The sequence below is a fragment of the Cetorhinus maximus genome, chromosome 4 (assembly GCF_964194155.1).
Source record: "Cetorhinus maximus chromosome 4, sCetMax3.hap1.1, whole genome shotgun sequence".
NCBI lineage: Eukaryota > Metazoa > Chordata > Chondrichthyes > Lamniformes > Cetorhinidae > Cetorhinus > Cetorhinus maximus.
Window position 1 is genome coordinate 95,131,453 of NC_135882.1, and position 17,327 is coordinate 95,148,779.

At 40.3% G+C, this 17,327-nt stretch overlaps 1 protein-coding gene across 2 annotated transcripts in view; it reads left to right on the forward strand.

Annotated features, from left to right (window-relative positions):
- Positions 1-17,327, forward strand: part of rb1cc1 (RB1-inducible coiled-coil 1) — a 195,511-nt gene that overhangs the window by 23,426 nt on the left and 154,758 nt on the right. For both annotated transcript variants that reach the window (XM_078540524.1, XM_078540525.1), the window contains exons 3-5: positions 731-857; positions 2,662-2,832; positions 9,414-9,616. In XM_078540524.1, the coding sequence (XP_078396650.1) occupies positions 731-857; positions 2,662-2,832; positions 9,414-9,616 (501 nt within the window). The remainder of the gene's footprint in view (positions 1-730; positions 858-2,661; positions 2,833-9,413; positions 9,617-17,327) is intronic.

A 17,327-nucleotide genomic window follows, 5' to 3' on the forward strand; every position in this document is an offset into this window, starting at 1 on the left:
ATTTGAGAGTTGAGAAACCAGGATCTGGCAGGGGAGATGCTTTTCGGCCATCTGGACACTGTCTGTTCCGTCCTAGTTGACTTTGCAGGTGTTTTGCATGAGTGCTTATAGAGCTGGCTTCAAGAAGGACACTGGCATTTGTTTGATGGTCCTCCTATTGAATCAGGAGGAAAAATCAGAGGCATTACTGATGGAATGTCGCTAACACTCATGTGTCACTGTTACGCAGTCCATGTCTCAAAGCAGTACAGGAGTGTGGTGATGACAGCTTCTCTGTACGCCAGGACTTCTGTTGACTTACAGAGGTCTTTGTTGTTAAACACTCACAGCTACAGTTTGTTGAAGGCTGAGCTGGCTCAGCTGATCCAATGTTTGATTTCCTTATCAATGGTGGCCTTTTGAGAGAGGTAGCTGGCAAGGTATGGGAAGTGCTGAACATATTCCATTAGCATGAAACCAGCTGTGCATTGGTGTTGAAGTCACTATTTGGCCACTTGGCCAAACATCCCTTGCACAGAATTCTTGTGTCTGTATTTAAAAATTATGAACATTAATACAAACCAGCTTTTTATCTGACCTTGTATTAAGTATGTTTAAAACTAATGTAGGAATTACATTTTTTAATTAATTGAATTAAAAAACATGGTTACTATTTAGATAATTCCCATTGAATAGCATAGAAATTGAGATTTTTAACTTTATTCTTTTAAATGTTTTAAATATACTTCAGTGTTGCAGATCTTAAACATGCCATCCAAACTAAATATAAGATTGCAACTCAGCATCAAGTTTTGGTCGTCAATGGAGGAGAATGCATGGTTGCCGATAGGCGTGTTTGTAGCTACAGTGCTGGGACGGTAAGTCATCATTAAATTTAAACAATTTAGTCCTTGATTTTAAGCATGTTTCATTAAGAGCCCTGATACTGCATTACTTTGGGCAAACAAAACATTGCTTTTAAATATAGATGAAGGGTAAAAAAAAATACTTTTTTTTCATAAATAACTCCTAATTAACAGTTATGTGATATTTCAATTTTTAATTTACCAATGGAGACTTTTTTTTCATGTTTCTATATACAGTAGAATAACTCAGCACTAGGATACTGCAGCATGACATCCCTAATATTTATCAGGTGGCAGATAAATGCCTCACTATTTTAAAAAGTCTTCACTATTTTAAATATAATGTCCATGCTAATTTCTTAAGAATTGCAAAGATGCACCTAATGTTTTAAACCAGAGGCAACAGATTCCAAATGAAACCTTCTCAGAGTGAGAGAAGTTTAGTTGACTGGATAGGTCACAGATTTCTTAATGCACCTGTGTTTTTGGGCAATTTTGCATTGTGATACATTCAGTGAATATTGTCTACCTGGATATTTGTAAGCCATTTAAAGATTCATGACTTGAAATTTGTAATATGCTAAAGACCATGGAATTGATGGCTTATTGGGTTGAAAACTGGGTTAGCTATGTGACTATGGAGAGTATGAGAGATTGGCTTTCAGAGAGATGTGGGACAATTAAGTAGATGGACTAAGTAGTGAGATTAAAGGCTATGAACATTGGAACAGAAAGCATGAAATATGTTATCAAATTATTTGAAATGATTATGTAGTAACAGTATCCAATTAATGTAAAATAGTTATCAGTAATATGAGTCAAGTATGTAATGCATCTTGACCTTGCATTGAGACAAGTTGTGCTAACTGTATATTGGCATTTACTGAGGTAGCATGGAATCATGTGCATTTTTATCTGGCATAACTCTTGAAGGATGTTGGTGTATTGAGAGTAAAGTGACCTGGATTGATTTCTGCCATTTAGATCTGAAAATTTGAACGGTTAGTTGCACTTATCTACCTTTTTCCAGGGAAAACAGATTGAAACAAAAATGATGTGAGGGAAGGATAATTCAGATGCCGACAAGTTAGAATTGTGTGTGCAGAATTGGAGAATATGTGCATAAAATGAATTGGCTTCCAGCAAGATTTGGAATTTGGAACATTTGTTTATTCCCTTTCTTCCACACCCTTCGTTTTCCACCCTTCTGCCCTTCCGCTGTAATGTCTCAGGAAAACAAAGTGCCATTGATAAATATGTTCTTGGGGAAACTATTAAAAGTATTGGGATTCGTGCAAGTGGAAATGACTTGTTTGTTTGAAGCAAAGCGGTTACTGCGATGACAGAAATATCATACCCTGAAAATAATTGATTCAGAATATATCATACTTCATTTAAGATTAGCACTTTTCTAAGTGACTAAATAAAAACACCAGTATTTTAATAAATTACTGTTTCAATTTACCCATAATTTAATTGGGTGTACTTTGTCTTTAATATTGTGGCCTATGGCTTGACTCTTGTCTTCTCATTTAGATTGCAACTAGTTTTCAGCATTTAGCACGGTACATATGGATTGCAATCCATGAATTAATTTGAATGCATGTGGCAGATGGAATTTGATTTCTATAGTCATTTTGTGCAATTATTAAAGGTACGATCACTTGTATAAGTTTCTATTGCTCCTATGCTTTAAAACTGACAGGGTGTTCTAATACGTTTCTGTAACCAAGTATACTACTCATTCCTGTTTTGTGGGAAGACACATTTAGCTAAATTTAATCTTAATTGATTTTTATAAATTTTTAAATCACAGGATACAAATCCCATATTTCTGTACAACAAAGAGATGATTCTGTGTGACCGTGCACCAACCATACCTAAGACGACATTTTCTGCAGAAAATGAAATGGGGCTGAAGGTAGAGGAGTCGCTTATGATGCCAGCTGTATTTCACACAGTAGCCTCTAGAACTCAGCTTGCTGTGGTAAGATTAGTAAAAATCTATATGTAATTTGTTTAAACAAAGTACCAAAAGTTATTGTTGAAATATCTTCTGTGTTAATGTTGTCATCAACTGCAAATGGTTCTCCATATCATTGCGGCACTGTTGATCAACCAGCATGTTTCTGATCTAAAGAAGTGATACCTAATACAGAAAGGTACTTAGTCTGTCCTTATTGTACTTTCCTTACAACTTTTGTTGGATTGTAGCATTCACATTAAACGTGTTAACACATGAGGATGATCCTTTTTGTTACAGGATTTTAGCTTGATATTCTAGCTTTATGTTTTAATAAAATTGTTCCCAAATAGCAAGTTTGATGGACAGCTTCTTTCCTACCCTGCTTCCTCTTTCTCCATTCCTCCTTCCTAATCCCTTGAAATTCCAGATTGCAGGTCGAAGCCTCAAATGAGCACTCCCTATGGAGGTTGGTTGATTTTTTTTGTACTATTCAAAAGTTGTAATTAAGTGAGCTTCATTAATATTTGGCTATTTATCTGTCTACTTATTGCATGAACATATTCCTTTGGGGGCCTTTTGCATTATCATGTTTTATGGATTTTTTAACTCCTATTAATGGAGACATGAGTTATTTTTCTTAAAATCTTACACTTCCTTAAAAGCTACCTTTTCGTTAAGAGCAAAATTGCCATAGACAAAAAATGTCAATATTTGAGAATAGACTGAATAGGTTGATGAAGGAAAAAAAGGCAGAGGAATATGGGAACAGGGTGCATAAATGTAATTTACAGGGTGTGGAGGCAGGATTCGAGTGAAGGGAGACTTAGAAATCCAAAGAGAGAGGTCGAGGGGCAAGCAGAGTGAACAAAAATATTCATCAGTGAATAAGATCATTACCGAGAATAGAAGCAATAAAATGAAATTGAAGATTCTTTATGAATGCACAAAGTGTCTGCAATTAGATGACTTAGTGGTACAAATAGAAGTACATAATTTAGATAATCACCATTACAGAAATGTGATTACAAGGTGATCAAGGCTGAGAAATAAATATTGTGTACCCTGGAATATTTCAGAAAGACAGAGAGAATGACAAAGGAGATGGGGTAGCCCAGTGAGAAAGGACCTGGCCTCTGATTATCATGAAGTATAATCAGTAAAGGTGGAAATTAGGAATCGCAAGAGTCAGAAAACGCTAGTAGGAGTAGTTTATAGGCCTCCTAACAGCAGTTATACCGTTGGGCAGAGCATTAAACAAGAAATTATTGGAGCTTGTAATAAAGGAACTGTAATAATTGTGGGAGACTTTAATTTTCATATAAACCGGGACAATCAAATTGGTAAGAATGGTCTAGAAGAGAAGTCTGTAGAATGTTTTCATGGCACTGTGTAGTAGAACTGACTAGGGGTAAAGCTATCTTAGATCAAGTATTGTGTAGTGGAGCAGGGTTAATTAGTAATCTCATAGTAAAAGATCCACTGGGGAATAGTGACCATAATACCATTCAATTTCATGTTAAGTTTGAAAGTGATATATTCCAATCCCAAACAACTTTTAAAAAGTCAGTTGCACATATATGAGGGGAGAACTGGCTAAGATTAATTGGGTAAATAGTCTAAAAGATATGGAGGTAAATAAGTAGTGGGAAACATTTAAAGAAACAATTCAAAATGTTCAGCAAAAGTACGTTCCACTGAAGAACAGAAACTCAGCAAGCTGGACCCATCTATGGCTCACTCAGAAAGTTAGATTAAATTAGATTTAAAGAAGAGGCTTACGATTTTGCAAGAAAAAGTAGCAAGTCTGTGGATTGGGAGTGTTTCAGAAATCAGCAAAAAGCCAGTTGATGTAAAGGGGGAAAAATAGAATGAGGGTAAACTAGCCAGAAATGTAAAACAGATTGTAGGAACTTTTTTAAGTATGTAAAAAGAAAGAGAATAGCTAAAAGTAAATATTGGTCCATTAGAAGCAGGGACAGGAGAAATTATCATGGGGAATGAGGAAATGGCAGAGGCATTAAACAAATATTTTTTGTAGTTCCATACCAGAAATGGGCGATAACCTAGGGGCTAGAAAGATTAAAGAAATCAGGGAAATTAGTATAAAGGTATTGGAGCAAATTAAGGGACTAAAATCTGACAAATCCCTGGGACCTGAGACCTACACCCTAGGGTTCTAAAAGGGATAGCTGCAGAGATGGTGGATGTACTCACTATGGCTTTCTAAAATTTCTTGGATTTGGGAGTGGTCCCACTAGATTGTAACATTTGTCAACTTCCACCGCTCCTCAAGAAAGGAGGGAGAAAGAAAACAATGAATTACAGGCCTGTTTGACAAATTTATTGGAGTTTTGAAGACGTAACTAGTAGATGTAAAACTGGATTTCCAAAAGACAGTTGATAAAGTGCCGCACAGAAGGTTAATTGATAAGATTATGGAGTTATTGGTAACTCACGGAGTTACGGGTAATATATTGGCTTGGGTAGAGGATTGGTTAAGAGAAAGCAAAGGGTGGGCATAAACATAGCTTTTTCAAGTTGGCTTTGACCTTTGCTACTGTTTTCTTCAGATGTTCCTGGAAGAACAAAGACCTATCCCTAGCCACTCCCAAGTATGTTGGGTTGGATCTTGCTTTAGCCTCTGGCCTTCAATGTAGATATGTAATTTTTTGGCACTGGTATTACGGAAATGGAATACACTAGATATGGTTTTAGAGAGGTTCAACATTAGACGCCATGTGCTGCAGTAGCCCATCAACTTTGTAACGTCTTCATTAAGGATTTGGTGCAGAATGCAGAAGCACGGAGCTTGGGGGACACAACAGATGTCAACAACATAGCTGAACTTGCAGAACTTGTTTGATCGCAGATCATTTGTATATATGTTGAGCAGGGTTGGAGCCTAGCTTTGAGATCTGTGGTAGCCCATTGGCCTGTCTCTTCCATGCACTTCTCTCTTGCTTGAGGTGGACTCTGAACCATTTGTTGTGAAGGAGTGATTCAGTAACTGCCCTGGCTCCATTTGGAAGCACTCTGAACAGCTTTAGGAGCAGGCCAGTGTGCCACATGAAAAATGGTCCCAGAATGATAGAACCAACCTTTTATTGACTTGCTTCAAATGAAGCACTTGAATTAAAATGGAAAATTGCAACAAGAAATTAGAATAATGGTACAGGACCTTGTCCATTATCATCAGAGTTGTCAAACAGTGCATGCACGGATATGCCTTCTAAATAATGCTCAGTAACCAGCGAGGGGTTGGGGTGGGAAGTGGTGGGCTGGGTTTCTGAAAACTAACAGTACAAAATTATATTATATATGGGTACATATTATAATTATATGCTTGCAGCATATTTCTAAAGATATAAAGGTGCACCTTCAAATCCTGTCTTAACCTGTTCTTTTAATTAGATCTCCCCCTTTTTCAGCATGCCTTCCTTCACTATTCCCCTCACCCCTTTAAAATAATTATTTTGTTTATTCTTTCTCATTGACAACTTCCTCACCAAAATTTCTTCCCTACTGTATTCACTTAACTTCACTGTGTCATTTTGACACTGTTTCATATGGCATTTGTTCCAACTTCTGAATCAACTGAGAAGTCTACATCTGCAGAGTTTTTATTTTTATGGTGGTGTGTGCACTTTGTTCCATATGGACACATTGTTTACTACAGGAGAGCTTAGGTGGAGGTTTGCAGTGCCAAAGTTTAGGGAATCCTTAAATGTGCACAGAGTTTAACCAACTAAAAGAACACAACTTACCAGTACAGAGGACTGTTAATCTAGCTATTTATACAGACTGTGCTACTCTGCCATCCTACCTTAACATCAAACTTACAGTCCAGAGAAAGGTCATTCTACCCAACTGATGTATGTATATCAGTTGATGATCCACACGAGCTTACTTTATCTAATTCCATTTGCAAATCCTTCTACTTCTTTGTGCCTCATGTATTTATCAGCTACTCCTTAAATGCATATTAATGTTTGATTTGCAGGGTTATCTAGAATTAAAGGTGAAGAATTCCAGTAATGGGGCTACTCCTCCAGGTTCCATTGTTGGCACTGGCTAGCCAGTTATTAGTACTCTGGAGTACTGGAGACTTCCCTGCATTGCTGAGTATACTATAAGCAGTTGACTTGGTTCTAAATATCCATTGCTAGTTACATGACCTAAGTACGTGACCCATATACGTTCGAATATCTTGACTCCAGATAATGCCTTCTAGCAGCTTAGTTTTTTTTCAATTTTATAAGTAACATCTGCTTTCACTGTTATGAAAAGGCTTACACAGGGCCCCATGTCAACCCCCTCAATATTTTACATCTAGCACCTGATACTAGGTATATTTAATTACCTTCTCCATAATTCAGATTCCTATGAGGAACATTTTGAAAGAGGCATGTGTACTATGAGGCTGACTTCCCTCTAGAGAGTTCTGAGGTAGGTCAGTATGGACTGGAGCCCTTTCCCCCTGCAACTGCATCCATTTTTGTACAAGTTTGCTTTTCACCTTGATTCAGAATAGCACACCTGTGCTGGAGGAACTCTTTCTATTGCATGCTTATGTGTTCTGAGCTATGAAGAAAAAAAAATCAACAGATGTCTTTTACATTATATAAATTTAGCCTGCATTAAGGCTATTCCGTATATGAAGAAAGTTGATAAAAGCAAAATGTGCTTTAGCCCTTTTTAATGTTTTCTTAATGAGGACCCCCATGTACTGATATGAATCAAAAATTGAGTACCCCTACATTTTAGAATTAATGGTCCAGATCTTCCGGTCAGTGGCGATGCCACGGCAAGTCGCCGCTGACTGTGATCTGGAGGACTATTGCGTATTACACACTGTTTTTCTCATCGATTTCTCTAAATTCTATTCACTTGAACTTTTCTTTCCCATTTGAAGACCGTTTGTTTCTATTTCAGCAAAATGTGTCTTAAAGAATTAGATTATTAATTTTGGTCAGTTGTGCGAGCAGGTTCTTTACATTATGTAATAAAAGTCAAGAAATCGTAATTATAGTTGGTGCTCTTCCTTAGCTTGCACTTTCAGCTTGGCTCAGTAATAGTGCACTCACCTCAAGTCATAAGATAGAGGGTTCAAGCCTTGGTACAGGACTTGGGCTGGTGCTTCAGTGCCATTGTAAGCATGTGCTATATTGCTGGAGTTGGTCTTTCAGGTGCCATGTTGGACTGAGATGCTATCTGCATGTTTAGGTGGGTATAAAATAAAGAGCAGGGTAGTCCTCTTGTTCAGCACAAATCCCTTGGACACTACCAAAAGCAGATGAACTTGCCAACTATATTGTTAGTCGTTAAATGAACTTGTGTGCAGTCTGGCAGCATCGCTTCACTATAGTTGGTATCTTTCAAATTGGCTGTAAAGTACTTTTAGACACCCTGGGCTGGAATTTAGCTATGGGGTCGGGACTTTGATGTTGGCTGCATTTCTGGGTATTCATCTGCATTGCGTTGGCATCCGATGCTTAATGTGATTTTTAATGAGCTGGTCGATTAGTAGCCAGGGATCACAGTCCAGTTAACGACAGCAGCCAGATTTGTGAGGTCCTCCAGTCTTGAGAGATTGGCGTCCCCAACATTAGAGTGGGGAGCTGCTTAAGTATGTAGGCAAGAGAGAGAGAGAGACAGGGCAACTCATGATGGAAGTGTCCTCTGGAGACTTTATTAAAAGGTGAGATTAACACTGACCATCTCACTATTGTGTCCACGTTGAGGGGTCAGAAACGGTAGATGGAGCACTGGCCCCACCCTTGTCTGACACCACAAGGCTGCCTACATCACTGGACCATGTTTCAGTCTCAGTAGGAACTGGTATGCTATCTGGAAAATTTCAGTTGTCACCAGTAGTGGTCTTAGTAGCTAGCCCCTTAATGATCCCTAATTGGCTCCATGCCACTTGCTGATTTGGGCAGGAAATGGTTACATGTTCCAAAATGGCCTGCCGGTGGGAATATGCCATCTTGTGGCAGGAAGTTGCAGGCCATCCATCTCTGCTTCTGCTTCCACGACCATTTAAAAATTCTGTCCTTGAATTCATGAAAGGCAAAGTCTTAAATCTATAATGCTTAAATCACCTTGTATAAACCATTGCAAAAAAGCAAATATTATACAACTACATATCTGGTGAGGTTCCAGGAAGCAATGGAGACTGGGTCATTGAATTTATTCAAGGCAGAGTTAGACAGATTTTTGATAGTCAAGGAAGTCAAGAGTTATGGGGGGCAGACAGGAAAGTCGAATTGAAACCACAACCAGATCAGCCATAATTTTAATGAATAGCAGAGCAGGCTCAAAGGGCTGAATGGCCTACTCTGCTCCCAAGTTCTGCGTTCCTGTAAATGCTATAATTAATTTGTTTGATTAGATTCTTGATGTTTTTCAGTTAGCCTATTCATTAGAAATCCTCACATTTTTGTTCAACTTTTTATTGTTATCAGGGATATAAAGTTGAAGAATTGACAGTATATTGGCAAAGATATTTGGAGAATGAAATATCACAATGCATTCTGATCTATATGCTTAATTGTCATAGAAATAAGCTCATCCTCTGTTTGCGCTTTTGTTCTCTTGGTTAGGAGATGTATGAAGTTGCAAAGAAGCTTTGTTCATTCTGTGAAAGATTGGTCCACGATGAGCACCTTCAGCATCAAGGTTGGGCTGCCATTATGGCCAATTTGGAGGACTGCACCCATTCTTTTCAAAAGCTGCTGGCAAAGTTTGAAAATGCATACAGCAATTATGAACGTTCTGTGGAAGATATTAAGCAAAAACTTACAAAGTAAGTGTTCATGAGTTATGAATGTTCAACAGTTCCAAATTAAATACTATTGGAGCTCATATTTTCACCTAGGAATCCATTACAATTTATTAAAATGCATGATCTATGCATGTGCCATTTTTATTCAGACACTTGGGCTATGTCTCTGTGCAGCGTTTATGAATTGCATATTTTAAAATGTCTTACATCAATCCTTTTTAATGAAAGCTACTTCACTATTGTGGCTTCACTCATTGTGACTTAATCTGGACAGAAAGTTATGGTAGAGACCAAACAACAATGGACACAGGCATTCTCTCTCTTTGAGGGTATGAATCCTTCAGTTCTCCTCCACCCCACTTCCTGCTATTCACACACATTTGCTATCACCTGCTAACAAGTGCATGAGCATGTCCCAGAATGAGACTTGCATGTATAGTTCATGTGCAAGCTGAGATTGGGAATTCGGTGTATATTGTGTTTGATTCTGCTTACCATTATTCTGTGGTGCCACATACTGGTTAGCGATGGCCTTTGGTTTAATATGGGTTTGACTATATTATTATATAGTGTGCATATTTTTACTATCACATTATACAAAATCACTCAATGTTGTTTATTGTGAGAGATAATGGGGGGAATTTTGGCTTTTGAATATAGAATTCTGCCCTTTTAATTTTTTTTCGCAACTTCTGCCTCCCTTTGGCCACCATCGCTTCCAAATGCTGCCAAAGTCAGGAAGCGAGAGCTTCAAAGTCTAGAAAATCTCTGCCAATAACAAGGCTGGGAGAGCAGGCTCAGGGGAGCTGCCACTCATCCCACTGGGAGGGCATGCTCTGCTGCTGGATGCTTGGTAGAGGCTGGGAGGGGTGGGGATGGCAGTGGAGTCTGAATTTCAGCAGGGAGCGGCTAGAGGGGCTGCTGAGTGAGTTGTGGTGGGACAGGGGGTTTGGGAGGAGGGCCTCATGAGTGGGATGCAGAGGGGTTTGAGAAGATGGGCTGCTGAGTGCTCGGGAAGGGGAGCTGCTATGAGAGTGATAGTGGATAGGGGGTTGGGAGGAGGGGTTGCTGAGTAAGTTGGAAGGGTGGATTGAGACCTGTCTCTGTGGTGCAGGAATGGTTTTGAGGAGAGAGGCTGATAGTGAGTGAATAGAGGGCAGGGGTTTGGGAAGAGGGACTGCTGAGTGAGTGGGGGAGTAGGTTGGGAAGAGGAGCTACTGAGAGTGGTTAGAGAGGGCTTTTGGGAAGAGTGGCTGCTGAGTGAGTGGAGGTAGGGGATTTGGGAAGAGGGGCTGATGAATGGGGTGAAGAGAGGGCGTAGAAGAGGGACTACTGAGTGAGTGGTGGGGAGAAGTGGATTGGGAAGTGGGTGCGCATATGCACGAGTGGAGTGGTGCAGGAGGGGATTTTGGGTAGAGGGGTTGCTGAGTGAGAGAGGCTGATGCGTGAATTAGTAGGGGCTTTGGCAAGAGGGGAAGCTGAGTGAGTGGACTGCGGTCAGGGGGTGGGAAGAGGGATGGGGGTGTGTGTGTGTGCTGCAGGAGCAGTTTGGGAAGAAAAGTTGATGAATGAGTGGGGGGAGGGGAATTGCGAAGAGGGGTTGCTGAGGGGCCTTGGGAAGAGTGTTGTGTATGTGTAGTGTTGGGGAGTGGGGCAGATTACAATGTCTGTGGCTGGGGAGAGGAGCTTCATTGAGTCTTCTGTTGCCAGAAAGTATGGAGAGCTAGGTTGAAACCTAAATGAGTAAATAAAATAACTTTTTTGGAAAGTATTTCTAGAAACACAGATGTTCATATTTACATAATGTGTTATTATGAACTTTACCCTAGATGCTAGCAAAAAGAAAAATGAAGTATAACGTATAATGTTAACTTTCAAGTTTTTATATATTTCATGGGATGTGGGCATTGCCAGCAAGGCCAGCATTTGTTGCCCATCCTAGTTGCCGTTGAGAACTTGGTGGTGAATTAAAATGGAGTCAACATTGGAAAATATTACGAAGCACTGCTGCAGCCCTTGCTTTGCTTCACATGTACATAATCTAGCAAGGTCATGATCAGTTGTTAGTCTGGCCATCATCCTGGACTAACTGCACTGAATGCTGATATGCTCAGGTCACTTTGGTGATTTGATAGAAATGTATTGGTCCACAGTCTTGACTAATAGAAGGTAACCAGAGGGAAAACTAATGTTTCAACTGACTTGAAATCTAATAATTCCACCTAGAAGCATTTGCATTTCATTACAGATCATTAAAAAGTACTGTAATTGATGCTTCATCAGAAAAAAATTTCAGACCTTTTTGTCTTCAACCACCCTTATCCCTAAGTATGTTATGTTCACAAGAAGGGAAGTTTCTTGGGAATGAGGTGGGTCAAGTGGATCAAGTGTCAGTAGAGGAAAGTATAGCTGACAGTCATCATTGTATCATAAGATTTATGTTGGCTATGGAAAAGGACAAGGAACAATCCAGAGTAAGAGTAATTAACTGGGGGAAAGCCAACTTCGCTGGGGTAAGAATGGATCTGACCCAGTTAAATTGCAATCAAAGATTGGCAGACAAAACTGTAACCTTTTTTTTTAAAGAAAAAAGTATGTTCAGGCAGACTCTAGGCACATTGCCACGAAGGGGAAAGGTAGATCAAACAATTTAGAGCTCCCTGGATGATGGGAGAGATAGAGGTTGAGGAAGCAGAAAAAGTGTGCTTATGACAGATGTCAGGTGTATAATACAACTGAGAACCTGGCTGAAGATAGCTTCAGAGGAAAATTGGAAAAGCAAATAAGAGAAGCAGAGAGAGTATGAGAATAGACTTGCAGCTAATAGAAGATTTTTTGGTTCCCTCTTTAGGCATATAAATAGTAAAAAGGCAGTAAAAAGAGGAGTGAAGTCAATTGGTTACCTAAGAAGGGATTTATACATGGGCATTGCTGAGGTACAAAATTAATTCTGGTGCACATCTTCAGCAATACAGGCTGAATTCTGTTGGGGCCCATAACCTTTGTCGTAAACAGTGTGCTCAGTTGTTTTTCGTTATCATGTGAAGTGAATTGAGTTGGCTGAAGACTGGTGCCTGTCATGTTGGGGGACTTAAGGAGGAAGCTGGGATCATCAACATGGCATTTCTGGCCGTAAATGGTTGCGAATGCTTCATTCTTGCCTTTTACACTGATGTGTTGATCCCTGCCAGAATTGAGGTTAGGAATGCTCACGGAGCTTCCTCCTCCACTAATTGTCTAGTGTGACTGGATGTGGCAGGCTGTGGAACTTTGCTCTGATCAGTTGGTGTGGAATTGCTTATCTCTGTTAATAGCGTGTTTCCTCTGCTGTTTAGTCCTATGTTACAGCTTCATCAGATTGGCACCTCATCTTAGGCTGGTGTTGCAAATGACAGGATCTTCTACAATTTTCATTGGACTAGGGTTGCCTTCTGGCTTGATGATAATGGTTGAGTGAATGATATCCTAGGGTCATGGGATTACAGATTATGCTGGAATAAAATTCTGCAGCTGATGATGACCCACAGCTTCCCCTGAATTGCCAGTTTTGAGCTGCTGGAGCTGTTCTGAGTCTATTCGCTTTGTCTCCACAAGGACTGTGCAGTGGTCACTCCTACTGTACCGTCATGGATGGAGGCATCTTTATGAGGGTGAAGTAGATTTTTCCCTTGTTGGCTTTCATACCATCTGTCACAGGCCTTGCTTGGCAGCTGTGTCCTTCAGGACTTGACAGCTCAGTCAGTAGTGGTGGTCCTGGGCAACTTTTGGTGATATGCACATTTTTGTCACCCACTCAAAATACATTCTGTGCCGCTGCTATCTTCAGTGTTTCTTCCAAGTGGTGCCTGTGGGAGAGTGTGAGCTGGTAACCAGCAGAAGGTTTCCTTGTCTATATTTGACCTTTTGTCACAGTAATTCATGGGTCATAAGTCAATGTTGAGGATTCTCAGGGCCACTCCTCCCTGACTGTATGCCAGTGTGCCACCACCTCTGGTGGGTCTCTCTTGAGGGTATGATGCTGAGGCATGGTACTGATGAGGTAAGGATGTCAATTTTCCTTCCTTGAAGGACATTTTGTGAACTGCTTCTGTTGTTTGGAATGTGTTGTAGCTCCACCAGGTTGGCACCTCATTTTTAGGTATGGCTGATGTTGCTGCTGGCATGCTCTCCTGCACTCTTTGTTGTACCAGGGTTGATCTCTGGTTTAATGGTAATGGTAGAGTGAGGGATATGCTGAACCATGAGATTACTGATTGTAGTTGAATATAATTCTGCAACTGTTGATGGCCCCCAGTGCTTCATGGATGCCCAGTTTTGAGTTGCTAAATCTGTCCCATTTAGCATGGTGGTAGTGCCACACAACACAATGGAAGTATGCTTAGTGTGAAGATGGTATTTCACCTCCACAAGAACTGTGCGATGGTAATCCTAGCAATACAGTATCACAGAATTGATGAAACACCTAAGGAGGCCATTCAGCCTGTCATGTTTGCGCCAGCTCTGCATAGGAATAATTTACCTAGTGCCACTACCCAGCCTTCTCCCTGTAACCCTTCACATTCTTTCTTTTCGGATACCAATCCAATTCCTTCTTGAGTATCTTGATTGAACCCGCCTCCACCATATGATAAAGCAGTAGGTTCCAGGTCCTAATCACTTGATGCGATAAAATGTTTTTTCCTCATGTCGCCATTACTTCTTTCGTCAATTATATTAAACCTATGCTCTCTTGTTCTTGATCCTTCCACTAATGGAAACATTTTCCCCCATCTACTCTGCCCAGACCCCCTCATGATTTTGAATACCTCTATCAAATCTCCTCTCGACCTTCTCCAATGAAAATACTTTTAACTTCTCCAGTTTTTCTGCGTAATTGAAGTTCCTCATCCCTGGGACCACTTTCTCAAATCTTTTCTGCACTCTCTCTTGAGGCTGAACTGATGTTTTACACAAAGTTTAGCATAACTTCATTGCTTTTATACTGTATTCTCCTGTTAATAAAGCCTAAGATGCTGTCTGCTTTATTAACTGTTCTCTCAACTTGTCTTGCAACCTTAAATGATTTATGCACATATACACCCAGGCCCCTCTGCCCCTGCACCCTCTTTACAATTGTACCCTTTATGTTGCCCCTCTGTGTTCTTCCTAACAAAATGAATCACTTTGTACTTACCCGCATTAAATTTCATCTGCCACTTGTCGGCCCTCCCACCAAGTTGTCTATGTCCTTTTGAAGTTCTACACTATCCTCCTCATAGTTCACAATGCTTCCAAGTTTCATAAGATCTGCAAATTTTGAAATTGTGGTTTTTGTCTGTAAACGGCTCTACTCCTCCTCTTACCACCCTTTACTGTTTATATGCCTATAGAAGACTTTGGGATTTGCTTTTTATGTTAGCTGCCAGTTTCTTCCCAAACCCCTTTTTGCTTCTCCTATTTGCCGCTTGACCTCTCCTCTGAACGTTCTATATTCAGCTTGCTTTTGTCTATTGTATTTTTTACCTGACACCTGTCATAAGTACATATTTTTTTTTAACTCTTAATTTCTATCTTCTTTGTCATCCAGGGAGCTCTGGATTTGTTTGCCCTATCTTTCCTTTTTGAGGGAATGTACCTTGACTGTGTCCAAATTATCTCCTCTCTGAACGTTGCACGTTGATCGGTTACCATTTTTCCTGCCAATCTCTCACAAAATTGTTACAGAATTGTTACAGTGCAGAAGGAGGTCATTCAGTCATCATGTCTGCACCGGTTTTCCAAATGAGCATTATGACTCGGTGCCATTCTCCTGCCTTTTCCCTGTAACCCTGCACACATTATTTCTACTTAAATAATTATCTAATGCCCTCTTGAATGTCTCGATTTAACCTGCCTCCACCACACTTCCACGCAGTGCATTCCAGACCCGAACCACTTGCTGTGTAAAAAAGTTCTCTCTCATCGCATTTGCTTCTTTTGCAAATCACTTTAAATCTGTGCCCTCTCGTTCTCGATCATTTTACGAGTGGGAACAGTTTCTCCCTATCTACTCTGTCCAGCCCCCTCATGATTTTGAACACCTCTAACTAATCTCCTCTTCGCCTTCTCTCCAAGGAAGACAGTTCCGACCTCTCCAATCTATCTTCATAACTGAAGTTTCTCATCCCTGGAGCCATTTTTGTAAATCACTTCTGCACTCTCTCCAATGCATTCACATCCTTCCTAAACTGTGGCACCCAGAACTGTACACAATACTCCAGCTGAGGTCTAACTGATGTCCTATACAAGTTCAACATTACCTCTTTGCTCGGGTACTCTGTGCCCCTGTTAATAAAGCTTAGGATACTGTATGCTTTACTAACTGCTCTCTCCTCCTGTTCTGCCACTTTAATGACTTACGCACATATACACCCAGGCCCGTCTGCTCCTGCACATCCTTTAGAGTTGTATCCCTTACTTTATATTGTCTCCCCATGTTCTTCCTATCAAAATGAATCACCCCACACCCCTCTGCATTGAACTTCAACTGCCACATATCTTCCCACTCCACCAACTTGTCTATGTCCTTTTGAAGTTCTACACTGTCCCTCTCTCAGTTTACAATCCTTCCAAGTTTTGCATCATCCGCAAACTTTTAAATTGTTCCCTGCGCATCAAGATCTAGATCATTAATATATATCAGGAAAAGCAAGGGTCCTAATACTGGCCCTTGGGGACTCCACTACAAACCTTCCTCCAGTCTGAAAAATACCCATTAACCATTACTTGCTGTTTCCTATTAGTCAGCCAATTTACATTGCTACTGCCCTTTTTATTTCATGAGCTATAACTTTCCTCAAGTCTGTTGTGCGGCACTGTATCGCATGCCTTTTGGAAGTCCATGTACACCACATCAACAGCATTACCCTCATCAACCCTCTGTCACCTCTCCAAAAAACTCCAGCAAGTTAGCTAAACATGATTTTCCCTTAAGGAATACATGTTGACTCTTCCTAATCAGCTCACATTTTTCCATGTGACCATTAATTCAATCCCAAATAATTGTTTCGAGGAGCTTCCCCATCACCAAAGTTAAACTGACTGGTCTGTAATTGCTGGGCTTATCCTTACAACCTTTTTGAACAAGGGCGTAATGTTTGCAATTCTCCGGTCCCCTGGCACCTCCCCTGAGTCTAGAGAAGACTGCAAGATTATGGCCAGTGCCCCTGCAATTTCCACTCTCACTCCCTTCAGTATCTTGGATGCATCTCATCTGGTCCTGGTGCCTTGTCAACTTTAAGTACTGATTAGTTATCCAATACATCCTCCTTATCAATTTTGAACACTTCTAGTGACAGGGTTTCCTTGGCAAAGACAGATGCAAAATATTCATTTAACACCTCAGCCATCCACCCTGCCTCCATGTGTAAATCCCCTTCGGCCCTACTCTTCCTTTTACCACCCTTTTACTATTTATGTGCTTTTAGAAGACTTTGGGATTCCCCTTTATGTTGGCTGCCAGTCTTTTCTCATAATCCCTCTTCACTTCTCTTTTTTGCTTCTTCACCTCTCCTCTGAACCTTCTGTATTCAGCTTGGTTCTCAATTGTATTTCCTACCTGACACCTGTCATAAGGACACCTTTTCTTCCTTATCTTAATTCCTATCTCCTTTTCCATCCAGGGAGCTCTGGATTTGCTTGCCCTACCTTTCCCTTTTGAGGGAATATACCTTGACTGTGCCCAAATCACTTCTTCTTTGAAGGTAGCCCATTG